Here is a 14503-nt window from a genome sequence, read left to right as displayed (position 1 = left end):
GCAGACCCATAACCTGAATGAAGCACCCCCATCACTTACCAGGGTTCTACATGACCCTGTCTACTCCCTGCAGATTCACCTTATCAGCCCTTACACAAAGCTGGCTGTGGAGGCGGACACAATTCACCCCACCTGCCACCGAAGAGCCAGCAAAAATCACCCATGAAATATGTTCCTGCCTAAGTAAGTCCACCTGAAAAGTAATTGGCTGGCTCTAGTCAAGAGGCTGTAAATCAACTGTTTAGTGTCTTGGCTACCACTTGGACTTATTAAAAGCTTCCGTGGTGGATAAAACCTTATTGAATTTTCATAAATCCTATCTCTGGCCACAGCCCAGGCCACTAATGGCCTGGGAATCTGTATGGAGTGTGCAAAGATATGCTGAGCTAAGCAAAGGTGTGTGGAGGAGGTGAAGAAGGGGTCAGCGTGGGGGTGGGTACATGTCAAGTTTACTGGGGATGCAGTTGCCTCGTTACAGGAACATTGCCATTTGCTGAGAAGTCCTGTGTCATATCTTGTGCTGGGCCTCAAAGCATCCACATCTACCTCCTCATTTGGTCCTGGGCAAGTTGGTTTTATCCTTTGGTTAAGGCTGGGATCCCATGTAGCCCCTAAGAAGGGGATTCAAGAGCAAGGAGTTTGTTTGGGAGGTGATCTTAGAAATCACTACTTAGGAAGTGACAAAGTGAGACAGACAAAGAAAGCAAGCCAAGGGGAGGGTATGTTACTGAGCAGAAGGCCACCGTGGGTACCTGGGACTCACCTGTACGACAGCCCCTGAGTGACTGCGTGGCGTTGTTGCAGAGTTGTTCTGCAAAGGGAGAGAAAGAGCTGGGGCGTTTCTGTACCACCTCCTGCCTGTATTTGGTTGGAGGCTGCTCCCTGGGGAGTCGACTCCCAGAAACTCTCAGCCTTCCCTGTGGTTGGGCCAAGCATTCACCTGTAGCTAAAGAAAGCCCTGGGCAGGTGCATGCCCAGGGAACGTGGCAGGAGGGAACTGACCTGTCCACTACATCACTGTTTTCCAGGTAGACAATGTGAGGTTCAGAAGGTGACGTGATGTGGCCAGTGCTACACAGCCAACCCAGGGCAGGGCCAGGATACAGACCCGCTTCCCACAGCCTCTGAAACCAGTCCTTTTCCCCCTGCAACACCTCGCTTTGTGGCTTCGGCAGGATGGGCAGGATTTATTCATTTCCATTAATCTTCTGTGAGATCCCTCAAAGAAGGCACATTAAGGATAGATCCGGCTGGGGCCGGGCATGGTGGCTCATGCCTGTAATCCCAGCACTTTGGGAGGCCGCGGCAGGTGGGTCACCTGAGGTCAGGAGTTTGAAACCAGCCTGGCAACATGGTGAAACCCTGTCTCTACTAAAAATACCAAAGTTAGCCAGGCATGGTGGCACATGCCTGTAATCTCAGCTACTCAAGAGGCTGAGGCAGGAGAATTGCTTGAACCTGGGAAGTGGAGATTGCAGTGAGCTGAGATCCACCACTGTACTCCAGCCTGGGCAGCAGAGCCAGACTCTGTCTTAAAAAAAAAAAAAAATAGATCGGCTGTAAGTAAGTTACTCTTTGCTTCCTTCCTCCCGTGGTGTCATGCTCCCATGCCTTTGGCATCCAGGGCAGCACTGACTCCCTGGAAGGGAGCCAGGAGCTCTGTCTGCCAATCTCTGCACTGTCACCAGGCAGGGGGATGAATGAGGGCATTGTTTGGGGTTTTGGCTTGCTGCTTCAAGATATTAACAAACAAACAAAAATCCCTTTAATCTTTAGGTTGCCTCTGATGTTCCCTTAGCAATGTTTAAGTTGCTCACAAAATGAACCTCCTTAGGCCCTGGGACAGATTAAAGTCCAAATTAGTTTGACTGAAGGAGCTGGGGTTTGTGAAGATAAGGTCCCACATGTAACCCAGGACTTGCTCCTTCCTACTCGGGCCCTCAGTTTCCTGATAGATCAGGTGCCAGCAATTTCTGCAGCAGCATCAAGGAAATTGGGAGGAATACAACATGATAATACTGGTGATAATACCTGCTTCCCTGCCTTTGCCCCAGTGATGTCATAGCAATCCTGTTTGCTTGATGTCTTTCTCAGACTTTGCAGCCTGAAATGACGTCCCTTTTTGAGCCTCTCACTGTCCCTCCCTGGAATTAGTTGTACTGATGCCTTACATCAGTTGTCCAGGCATTGAGGACGCACATACAAAAGGGACAGGATTCCCAGGCTCCCTGCCCTCCAGTGGGCCTTCTAGCCTAAGAGAGGCAGGAAGCATGGCCCCGTTATGTGCAAACAAATATCTCAAGTGCCCTAACAGAAGAGATTTTTTTTCATCCCCCTACCTTCCAAGGAATAATATATTAATAATAAAGATAACAGCCACTGAAATATTAGAGTAATGGCAACCACAGCCAACATAAACTGCCTACTTGCAGGGACAAGAGTGAGCAAAGGCCTCCATGTCTACCTCTCATTTATCTCACAGATAGTCTCTCATTTGTTTCTCCCAGAAACTCTAGCAGATGGATTCCACTTTTCTTTTCATTTTACAAATGAGGAAACAGAGATGTGAAGCCACTTCCCTGAAGTCACCGTTAGGACATGGTAGAGCTAGGACAGGAACCCCAGCATTCTAACTCCAAGCAAATGCCCTTAACCACTCTTCCAGCAGGGGTACCATACAGTTGGCCCCTGAATAATGTGACAGTTGGGGTGCTGACCCTGCACAGTTGAAAATTTGAGTATAACTTTTGACTATCCCAGTATTTAACTAATAGCCTACTGTAGACTGGAAACCTTACTGATAATACAGTCAAGTAACACATGTTTTGTATGTTATATATATTATATACTATATTCTTACAACAAAGCAGGCTAGAGAAAAAAGTTATGAAAAAAATCATAAGGAAGAGAAAATACATTTATAGTACTGTACAGTATTTATCAATACCGTAAGTTTGTGTTGTCTGCTTGTAAGAATAGTCCATTGGAAATGGCTGCAGCCACAGCTGCAGACCTCGGTGTAAGGTACACATCAAGCCATTCAGCTTTTTCTTGTAATATTACGACTTTTCTCTGCTCCCTGGAAGAACCTCCAGCATCACTTGTAGTGCTTCATGTGGGTTTTCTGGTGTTATTCAGTGTTTACAGTATTGCAATAAACACGACAAAGAAAAAAATGCAAGATCTGCGAGAGAACGCTTTCTACTTTGGTAACACAGTTTACTGGAGAGACAGACTGCTCACGCAGAGATGATCAGAATCACGCAGCATTTAAGCAGATACTCACAACACTTGAGCTCACCACAATCGCAACAGGAGGTGGCTATGAAATTATTATAGTACTACGGTCTGGCTACCGTTAATTTTATGCAGTTATGACTTAATGCTGCATGTATGTTTCTTTACATTTCTCTCAACAGCCACGGTGCCATGTATGGTCTGTGTTTGCGTGCACACATTTTAACAAATTGTAACTTTTTATTATAGATTTGTGTATATTTTATGATACTAGATGATACAACAGACTAGTATCTCTCTATATTTTATGCATTCATGACATACCTTACTTTTTCTTAATTTTTCAGTATTTCTAGGCCACTGGGTCATTTGGCAGTTTTTAAAAATTGTTGAAAATCTCCAAAATATTTTCCACTGTATTTATTGAAAACAATCTGCATTGAAGTGGACCTACACAGTTCAAGCCCCTGTTGCTCAGGGGTCAACTGTGGTAACAAAAGTTCGTGTTCTTAGTCTTCACACTCACCAGTGGCTTTTTTTTTTTTTTTTTGAGACAAGGTCTCACTCTGTCCCCCCAAGCTGGAGTGCAGTGGCATGATCATGGCTCACTGCAGCCTTAACCTCCTGGGCTCAAGTGATCCTCCCACCTCAGCTTCCTGAGTAGTTGGGACTGCAGGTGCGAGCCACCATGCCTGGCTAATTTTTGTGTTTTTTTTATAGAGATGAGGTTTTGACCTGTTGCCCAGACTGGTCTCAAACTCCCGAGCCCAAGCCATCCACTTGCCTTGGCATCCCAAAGTGTTGGAATTACAAACGTGAGCCACCGTGCCCAGCCTACCGGTGGCTTTTTATGTGCATGATTGCTCCTGCACGATGGACTTCCATGTCCAGCCTGTGTGGTTTTTTTCTTTAATTCATGTCTTAGCTGCCTGCTTTAGTCCAGTTCCTTTGATCATAAGAACCAAAGCCACTCATGCTGTCCTAAGAATTAGGCTGGCTAGATTCCGTTAGGTGTGAGTACCCCCATCTTGTCTGGATGCTACTTGGGAACACTGGGCATTTGTCCATGGTTACCCCAGGCCCCAGCTCCCGGCCTTGCCCCCATGGCCGATGCTCAAGGAATGTGCAGGGCTTGATTCACTGAGATCCACTCTTGCCCTGCCCAGTGCACAGAGCTGCGTCCTGTGGGTAGTGAAGGAGGAGGCTGAGGAAGGTGTAAAGCCACACACCACCTCCCAGACTCCAGGGCTCCTGTATTGCTTCATGTATAACCAGGAGCTGAGCCATGTATAACCAGGAGTTGGTTTTTATATAAAGTCTCAGAATGGCCAGGTGCAGTGGCTCAACCTGTAATCCTAGCGCTTTGGGAGGCTGAGGCAGGTGAATTGCCTGAGGTCAGGGGTTCAAGACCAGCCCGGCTAACATGGTGAAACCCCATCTCTACTAAAAATACAAAAATTAGCTGGGTGTGGTGGTGGGTGCCTGTAATCCCAGCTACTCGGGAGGCTGAGGCAGGAGAATCGCTTGAACCTGGGAGGTGGAGGTTGCAATGAGCCAAGATCGTGCCACTGCACTCCAGCCTGGGCGACAGAGCGAGACTCCATCTCAAAAAAAAAAAAAAAAAAAAAGTCTTAGGAGTTTCTTCTGTTGATAGAGATAGAAAATAGTTTTTAAATAAGTTTCTACTGCCACTTCTGATTGGAAACTCTCCTTTCTAAATGAAACCATTTTGTTGTTCTCAGTAATAATTCCTAAGGTACACTTAACATGCTGGGCACTTGGCTTGACATGCCACTGCCTTCCCTGGTCTTCCTGGCAGTCCAGTAAGGTGTAACTATTATTGTCTCCAAGTTTCAGATGAGGAGACTCAGGCTTAGAGAGGTTCAGGCAGCTGGCCTTGGTCACTCTGCTAGTGAGAGACAAAGCAGGCATTTGAACCTGCGTTGATCTTGCCCTGAAGTCTGCACTCTTTGTTTCTAAGTGAGAAGACAGCCTCTGCTGTCCCTGTGGCTCCAGGAGCCTCCTTCGTGGCATGGTGGGAGGAGCTGGGCTGTCCTGGGCTGTTTCTGGTTCTGCACAGTTAAAGCCAGCACAAGAAAGGCTTCTTGGTACCAGACATGGGAAAGGCCAGACACTGCCCTGACCGGCCTCCAGGACCCTCATCTCTGCTTCCTTAGCAGACCCCACGGCCGTGGCCGAGCCCTCTTCGGCACTCCCTGCTCTCCATTTCCACACCTCCTGCTCAGCTTCACTCTGCCCCTGCATCACTCGTGGGTTTTCCCGCTGGTCTCCCCAGGTGCCTGGCCTCTGGCCTCTGGTCTGTTCCCTCTGACCCCTTCTCCACTCCGCAGCCACAGCTGTCCTCCTAAAGCCTGGATCTGAGCCCACCTCTTGCTTGGTGGGTAGCTTCAGAGGCCTCTCCAGCAAGGTGCTCAGGCCCTTCTCCTTCAGACTCCAGCTTCCCTGGGGCATTCCTGGAGGCACCCCTGCTGCTCTCTGAGCACAGAGTCTGACTTCTCCTCTTTGCGTAGTGCTCTCCTCTGCCAGAGACATCTCTGCCTCATCCTCTTCTCTACCTGTGAAGCCCCCGACCCCACCAAACCTCTTTTCGCCTATCCCCCTCTGGGTGAAGATTCCTCAAACTCTCTCGAGCTGATGCTAGTAGCTCTAGGCATCCTGTAACCCTGACTCACTGAACCTGATCAATCATTACAACAGAGATTTTCCTCTCACCTGGAGTGCTTCACATAAGCAGGCTCCATGCCGTGCAGCCACTTGGCCACCCACCCCAGCACACAGCACTAGGCCTGCGCGCACGTGAGGTACTCAGATCAAAGATTACGGAGAATAAAAGTTCACTTTATTTTCAGATCTGTGCCTATGGTAGGAGGAACAAAGAGGTGATCAATTCTGAGAGAAGGGAAGCTGGTTTTTAGAACAGCCTGATAGCAGAGAAAGAAAAGAATGTGTTTCACATATCTAAAGCCATACGCGGCTTTCAGTTTTATAAAACTTTACTATAGTTGTCAGAAAACACCAATAGCATGGCTGTGCATGTGTATCAGATGTAAGTGTATTCATATGTGTGATATATATGTGCATGTATGTGTGTGTGTGTGTATATATACATTTTTATTATGGAGAAATTCAAATATACTAAAAGTAGGTAGAATAGTAAAATAAACACCCATATAGCCACAACTAGTGCCAGGATCCCACAGCCAATGACCATGGTTTTCCTCTTATCCGCTACCTTCCATTATTTTGAAGCAAATTCCAGACACATTTTGTCTGTAGATATTTCAGTATATGTTTCTAAAAGATAAGAATTTTAAAAAACAGAACCACAATCTTATAATATACCCCTTAAAAATCCATAACACCATCAAATATCTAGTCAGTGTTAAAATTTCTAATTATTTCATACATATCACGCTTCTGTGTTTTTTGTTTGTTTCTTTAAGATCCAAATAAACATATAGTGATTGGTTGGATGTTTCAAAATTTTTTTTTTAGTCTGATAGAATTTTCCACCGTCTGGCATTTGTTAATGTAATAGCTCAATGTGTTCCTCTGTCCCTGTGGTTCAGCTAAGTTGGTACTCAGACCTAGAGGCTTGATCTGATTCTGGCTTGATGTTGTTGGCAAGACTTCACAGGTGGGGTGTTCCTCCAGCAGGAGGCACATGGTGTCTGGTGGAGCCTCTTTGTGATGCATTCACCCTGTGATGTCTAATGCTCGCACCAATTAGTACATCAAGGGTTGCAGACTGGCGCTGTTCTAGTTCTATTCATTCTTTCTTTATTAGCTGGAATAGTTCTATACAGAGAAAAGTTCCCTAAAGTACCCTTTGGATACCTAGTGGTACAAGACATATGGAAGGCAGAATATAGATGCTTGAAGTCTTTCCCTTGTTTTCAAATAATGACTTGGTTCCCGAGCATCTTGCAAAAAGGACCAATTAGATGCTTATTGTTACTGTTTGTTCTAAGAATAATTTTGAACTCGGGGATATAAACACATTTGATGTGTTTTAAATTATTGCAGCTTGTCTTCCTTTTGATGCTCAATTTGTCTTGTCTTCTGCCAATGGGGGTCTATTTAAGTCGATTCTGATTACCTTTGACACAAACCTAGCAATCTTTGATGGTCTCCTTGCTCTCTCTCTAGGTTTGTCGTGTGCATTTTTTGTCCAGGTCTCTGATCAGTCATTTCTTCAAGAAGTCATAATAGTTTCTCTTAGTGGATACTGGTATCAAAGGCCCAAATCTGGGTATTAGGGTAAAATGACTCTTGAACAAACGCATCAGAGGCCGTAATTTCAGAGAAGAGGGTTGTAATTGTTGAAAACATATTTGAGCTTCAGATATAGGAATGACATTAGAAAGTCATTGCATAATCCCCTTCTTCAGCACACCTTTATCTTTCTTAAAAGTAGACTGACAGAATAGACATGGGAACTCCTTTTATGGTTGGGCATTGCCTGCTCCTCTACTTATAGTCTCTTCTTTTATTTCTGATAACACAAGGCAAGGTGATACTCTAGATTTGTATTACAATTGAGAAAAGTGAAGGTCAGAGAAGCTGTCTAAGTAACTTGCTTAAGGTCAAACAGCTGATGATTGATAAGCTAAGATCTGAAATGAAGACCTTTAATTTAAAAACGCATCCTTCAAGGTGGATTTTCTATTAAATGACATAAGAAAATAATCTGGAGCCTTGTATGGTAAACAAGTTAAATGCTCAAAGTGAATCCTGGGATTTAACTTGAAAACAAAGGGTGACTCTCAAATGATGTGACATTTCCCAGGCCATAACAAACCATCCCTCATGCCCTTTCCTTAACGAATACATATCCATCCTCCCTGGGAACTACTGTGAAAGGAACACAGTTCAAATGCAGGTATGGTGGTCCATGTGCACCACTGACCTACACCTTGACAGAAGCAGTGAGGTAGAATGAAGGGAGCACTGACTTCTGAGTCTAAGAGACCAGAGTTGGAATTCTGAGTCCATTATTTTTTCTGCTTCTCCTTAGCCAAGCTATTTAATGGTTTTTAGCTTTAGTTTCTCCATCTATAGCAATGAAATGTTGATAATACCAATTTGTAGGCCTCTGATTGGGGTTAAAGTGAGATGATCCATGTATGGAGCAGATAGGACCACTCCTGGCATATAGACCAATAGCTGGAAGTCCCCTTTGTTTATGCAGGTGTGAGTTATTCATTCATCTCTGTTTCCCTAGCCAGACCTCCCTATGTGTCTGTATGACTCTTTCAGTCATTTCTGGAATGAGATAGAATTCTGACAAATGATGAGAGATTTCAAGAGAGAGAGAGAGAAGCAAATGTGCTATATTCTGGTGATTTATCATTCATTTGGTCAAGAGGAAAAAAAGAATAATTTCAGAAATTTACTGTGACTTGCCACTGTTAGTCATGATCATTGTGTGTCTTAAGAATTATATTTTGTTTTTTTTTTTAGTTCAGTTGCCACTGCATAGGTTCTTCAGGAAATAACATTTGCCATGATTCTTAAAGACAATTATTCTGGGAAATTCCTATTTTATATTAGTTTCAAATTAACCTGGTTATTACATTTATTTTAATGACTCTACATTTCTATTTCTAAAAATGTACTCTGGCTCTTTTGATACCTGCCAGATCTTTCTGGATAATGCCATGTTATTTTCTCTGTTTTCTTTCTTTTTTTTTTTCTATATGTAATCATTTTAATAGACCTTTTTTATTGCCTGTATCGGGCCACCCCATCCTCCAAAGTTCGTGGAAACTCAGTTCTACCACTTGTTATGTCCTTGTGGTGAACAGCTTTGTAATTTGAGATTGCAGTTTTGTGTCCTTTGGGAATCTATCTGTGAAGATCCTTTAGCTGCTCTGTGTGCTCCTAGGGGATTTTCTTTCTGGGTGCCCAGAAGTTGACTTGTGTGTAGGCACATTGCCTTTGAGCTGAAGTTCTGCAGGACTTCTGACTTAGAGCTACCAGATGCCTGTAAGGGCAGGGCCCTGAGGGTGACTTCTCAGAGGAGGCTTCCTTCATCATCCACCTGCATCCCAGACAAAGATGGGTGAGCTTCCTTGACATCATTTTCTTCTCTACCCTTTCACTTTACTATCTGTCCCTTTACAGAAAAAGCCTGTGGACCCCTGCTATAACCTACTGAAGGATTGCCTTTACTTACTGTTCTGAGTTTCAACTTACTGATCAAAAGGGGTTCCAGCCTCGCTTCCTGTCCCTGCACAGCTATCAGAGTCCTGCTCCCCTCCAGGGCAGGTCTGTGTAGATTTAGGGCACTGCTTCTCAGTTGTCTCTTTCTCTAGACTTCTGGAGATTTTCTCTACTTTCTCTAGTGCCCAAATACACACTTAAAATGATGCTTATTCTATTTTATTATTAGACAGCTCTGGGGCATATTTAGTGAGTAGGCTTTTAGGTTACCCCTGCCACCATACTGCAGGAACCTTGGCGTTGGTGTGAAATCATTTTGCTCTCTCGGGAATGCCTTAGGGACATTCTCGTGGGCTGTGCTACAGGGAGATGCAGAGCGCACTGGACTGAGGGCAGGATGTGGGACTAACCTCACCCTGGCCAGTGACTCCTGGCGTTGCTAGGGCAGGTCTCTCTGTCTCTCCTCTGGACCTTAGTTTGATTGTCAGTGAAAAGAAGGGACGATGGGCATTGATTCTCAAGTTCTCCTTGTGCTTTAAATTTTTCATTTTGATCAAATGCTATTTGCTGTGCTCTAGTCGGCTATGTTCTTGCAATGCACAGGGCACTTGCTGAGTGCTAGAGAGAGCATGGTAAGAATGCAGACTCCACAGCCACCTCATGGGAGCATTCAGTCCATTCAGTGAAGAGGGATGGACCAACAGGCAGTAACAATGCTGGACTTTCAGTCTTAGGCAGGGTGCGTACAGGGGCGGGGACTATCCAGTGAGCACCCTGGGAGAAGCCAGAGGAGGCTCTCCACAGGCAGGATTTCTCAAAGGAGAACCAGAGTGTGACAAGAGCGTTTCCAGGCAGAAAGGCAGGATGGAGTCTTGGTGGAAATCCACAAGCATAGCAAAGCCTCAGGGGCAAGGGACGGTCCCACTCGCTGCAAGACTTGGAAATGCATGTGAATGCCTTCCAGTCAATCAATGAACAGCATCTTAAGCATAACATCTAGAAGCCAAATTCTGTCTTGGCAAAGAACTGGGCACAGTGGAGGATGCCAGACCCATGTCTGTGTGTCTGTATCTCTCTGTGTGTGTGTGTGTGTGTGTGTGTGTGTGTGTGTGTGTGTGCGCACGTGCGCACCCCTTGTTGGAGAAGGGAGCATGACTACTGCAGCCTCAGCCACTAAGGCTATGGCTGGGGAATATGGTCGTTATCATGCCCATCCTTTCCCGAGCAGAAAGAGCCAGTGCATCTCCAAGGGGGTGTAATACAGGGAAGTCAGGGCTGCCAGGTTCAACCTCACACTAGAGTTACAAAGTAGAGTTGGGCCCAGGTGTCAGGAGCCATGCAGGGATGATGATAGGGTGGCATCAGTTGAGGAGCAAATGGGAGAGCTTCCGGAGAGATTTTCATGAGCAACGTTTGTGGGTGGCTAGGTGGCAAGAGGGTATGGCAGTGTGGCTTCAAGGTGGGAGGAAGTTAGTGACTCCTCCCAGGACAACTGAGGACCTGTCTATGGAATAAACACCATAGCTTGTTTACATCAGCATGCCATTTCTACTTTGCTTACATACTTGTTTGTTTGTTTCTAGGGCCCTTCCGGACCACCAGGAGACAAAGGACCCCCGGTACAGTATGCTTTAAATAAAGGGATGAATTTCTATGGGAGGAATCCTGCTCGAATCAAAGCAGTTTTAAATGGGAAGCACCAAAAACTGAAGTAGATTCTGAAATTTCCTCCTATTATTGAACAGTGCAGACTGTCCAAGGTATGAACTCTGACCTGTGGAATACAGTGTGATAGATGTACATATGAGCAGAGAAGGGATGCCACACCCATATTATAGTCAGGCAAACAGACTGGCTTCAGTTTTGGGCATCTTTTCAACACAGAAGGGTGGCCATGGCTTAATGAATTCAGCCAAATTGCCTGAAGAACTAATTTTGAATCCTGGTTTCACCAATCCCAACCACACAGCAGTGAGCCAACGTGGGGATTGCTCTTAATCTGTAACGTGGGCAGAGCAAGACCCGGGAGCCACTGTGGAGACCTGGTGGACTGACTTCATGCTGAAGCAACAGGAGGGCTCTCAGTAAGCCTTCATTCTTAGGAGCAGCAACCATCCATGACACGCCTGTGCGTGCATTTACTGGGAAAATGCGATTTCCTATACATTCACCCCAGGGGAAATAGCTGCATTGTAGCAACTGGGATGATATTGTACCTTATGCCATGTGAACGTATTTTAAATAACCTTTATTTATATGATTTCTGAATTCAGGACAGGGATTGCTTTGTGTGTGTGTGTGTGTGTGAGAGAGAGTGACAGAGTCCTGCTCTGTCAACCAGGCTGGAGTACAGTGGCACGACCTTGGCTCACTGCAGTCTCCGCCTCCTGGGTTCAAGCAATTCTCCTGCCTCACCCTCCCCGGTAGCTGGAATTACAGGTGGGAGCCACCATGCCCAGCACAGGGCTACAGGGCTCCTTATACCCATTTGTATAGGTGAAGAAATTGAGGCACTACGTAGTGAACCGATAGACGTGAGATTTCAGAGCAAGTTATGGCAAAGCAGAGGCAAGACAGGTGGGACTCTAGATGGAGGGTCGTGTGAGGGGAGGTCTGTGAAGGCCCAGGAGATGCAGGGTCAGCTCCTGAGCAGCCGTGTAGCACCGTTCCAGCAACTGCCAGGAATTCCCACTTTTAGACCAACTTAAGGAAAAATCTTACGGGAAATGAGATCCGTAATGAAAGATATCTGTGCCGTTTCCTGACGTTGTCCAGAAAATTGCAGCTAGAAATTATTTTCTTACAAAGAGTAGTAATCGCCAGGCATGTGCTGAGTGTTGTGCTAGGTCTTGTACAAGGAAACTTCTTTAACCACCTAGTTAGAGCTCTCGGGGCTGGTTGTCCATAGGACATGAAAGGAGTGAGCCAGGGTTTGAGCTCAGGCCCATCTCACCACAGGAGCTGTCTCTTTCACTCAAGCAAGGGAACTATACAAATGGGGTCCAAGTTGTCAGGCTCAAAGTGAAGGTTTTCCAGAGCATTCTCTCTGTGTGTCGAGCACATACCTCCATAGGGTACAGTCAGTTGAGTAAGCTCTGAGCAGGGTGCTTTGGCACACATGTTGCATCAGATTCCTCATAGCAACAGACCATGTGTTGAAGGAGAGCCAACTATTGCCAAGGAGGGAGTGTCCTTATTTGCTTAAATATTGTAGGGTGTTAGTGTCTTCTTTTCTTTTTCTTCAGGGATCACGAGGCTTACCTGGATTCCCTGGCCCCCAGGGCCCAGCCGGCCGGGACGTAAGTACAGAGAAATGGCGTGGACTCAGTGAAGGCCCTTACATGACCCCTGAAAGCCCACCCTCCACCATCTCCTGGCCTCCTTTGACCATGTGGCCAACTTTGTAGCCCGGTTGAGGATTTCCAGGAAGCCCCATGGACATGCTTTTTATTTTTGCTCTTCTATTGAGTGTGGTTCGTAATTTTGTATTATCCAGTTTCATTTCCTATGTTTGTGTTAAGTTTTCAAGATCTTTTCAACTCCTGGGTATCCCACACAATGTTCCCTAATTTCTTGGTCAATGTCTTACATACCCCAGTCAGTTCTGCTCGAATCAGGCACTGCCTTCTCCAGGGACTTGCCCCTGACCCTTCCCTGGAACGGCTCTCTCTTTTCCATGGAATTCTGCAGATGTATGTGATGCTCATTGTGAGGATGTGTTCCTTCCCACTTTGTGACAATGACAGTCATCTCTTGTCTCCATTGTTTGGCCTTTGCTCAGCCATCTCTGAGCTCTAAGAAGGAGCCCCTGTGTCTTATGCATCCTCATGGTCCCTGGTGCCCAGCAGCGTGCCAGGCACATAGAAGGTACTTGATCCATACTCATTGACCAAATGGTAAATGACAACCATGAGTCCTTATAGGAGAAAGGTGTCTGGCACTAGTAAGCAGTGGTATTTATTGCTTAGACATACAACTTTTCATCTCTGTAGTTTTAGTTCATTATAAGCAGGAACAACAAAATGTCCTTCTCTTCCTTGGGTTCTGTTTCCAAAGAGAAGGTTACTGTCTCATTCCTCCTTCAAAATATTCAAATTTCACTGTTCCACTCTCAGCATTCTTATAGCCAGTCTAATAGGAGTATTTTTCTAGTTTTCAAAGCCATTCCTTCCACTTGTGTTTGGGAAAGCACTGGGAAAGTTTAAGACAGGGTGTGTGTGTGTGTATATGTTTGTGTGTATGTATGTGTATGTGTGTGTGTGTGTGTTTGTGTGTCTGTGCGTGTGTGTCTGTGTGTTTATGTGTGTTTCTGTGTATGTGTGTGTCTGTGTGTTTATGTGTATGTCTGTGTGTGTGTCTGTGTGTTTATGTGTGTGTCTGTGTGTTTGTGTGTCTGTGTGTCTGTGTATCTGTGTGTGTCTGTGTGTGTATGTGTGTCTGTGTGTCTGTGTGTGTGTATGTGTGTGTGCGTGCGTGCATGCACATGTTCTGTGTGCATGAGTTGTTTTTAGTTTTGTGTTTAGGACAGGAGTTGTGGGGGTAGTTCTAAACATTTGTCATTGTTGAATTCTTCCTGGGAAGCCATGGGTATTCAGCTGAGATTAGAAACCACGCATTTTTATTGGTGCCAATCCTCATGGTCTGATGATTTTTTTTTTCCCACTGAGTTACACTTAGCAGATAGAGAGATTGGCAGAGGGTGTGGGTAGAGTGGGTCAGGATCGTGTGCTTATCACAGTTAATGTTTTATTTCCTTCTTCTCTTAGGGTACACCAGGAAATCCAGGAGAAAGAGGGCCTCCTGGCAAGCCGGTATGTCATCTTATGGTTCTGGATGAATATTGACTATCAGTCAGGGCGTAAACAAGAGAAAAAATGCAACTCAGAAGGTTCAAGAGGTTTTAACAGAGGAACATTTGACAAAACTGTGGGCAGAGGAAACTAATATGGGATGTTGTGAGACTCAGAGATAAACTACAGTGGGAAGTCGTTACCACCATTATGCCGGTTTTCAAAGCCCAGGGAGAGTAGAATGGTGAGAAAGAGATTGCACGTAGGAGCTCGGTCATGGGTCAACACCG

At 45.5% G+C, this 14503-nt stretch overlaps 1 protein-coding gene across 1 annotated transcript in view; it reads left to right on the top strand.

Annotated features, from left to right (window-relative positions):
• The window catches only part of COL22A1 (collagen type XXII alpha 1 chain), a 325869-nt gene that overhangs the window by 239232 nt on the left and 72134 nt on the right, over nt 1-14503 (top strand). Inside the window, exons 41-43 of the mRNA XM_055348666.2 lie at nt 11007-11042; nt 12669-12722; nt 14190-14234. Of these exons, the coding sequence (XP_055204641.2) occupies nt 11007-11042; nt 12669-12722; nt 14190-14234 (135 nt within the window). The remainder of the gene's footprint in view (nt 1-11006; nt 11043-12668; nt 12723-14189; nt 14235-14503) is intronic.

This window comes from Gorilla gorilla, chromosome 7 (genome assembly GCF_029281585.2).
Source record: "Gorilla gorilla gorilla isolate KB3781 chromosome 7, NHGRI_mGorGor1-v2.1_pri, whole genome shotgun sequence".
In the NCBI taxonomy this organism is placed as follows: domain Eukaryota; kingdom Metazoa; phylum Chordata; class Mammalia; order Primates; family Hominidae; genus Gorilla; species Gorilla gorilla.
The sequence above is the reverse complement of the archived record's forward strand: the minus strand, read 5'-3'. Positions and strand labels throughout refer to the sequence as shown.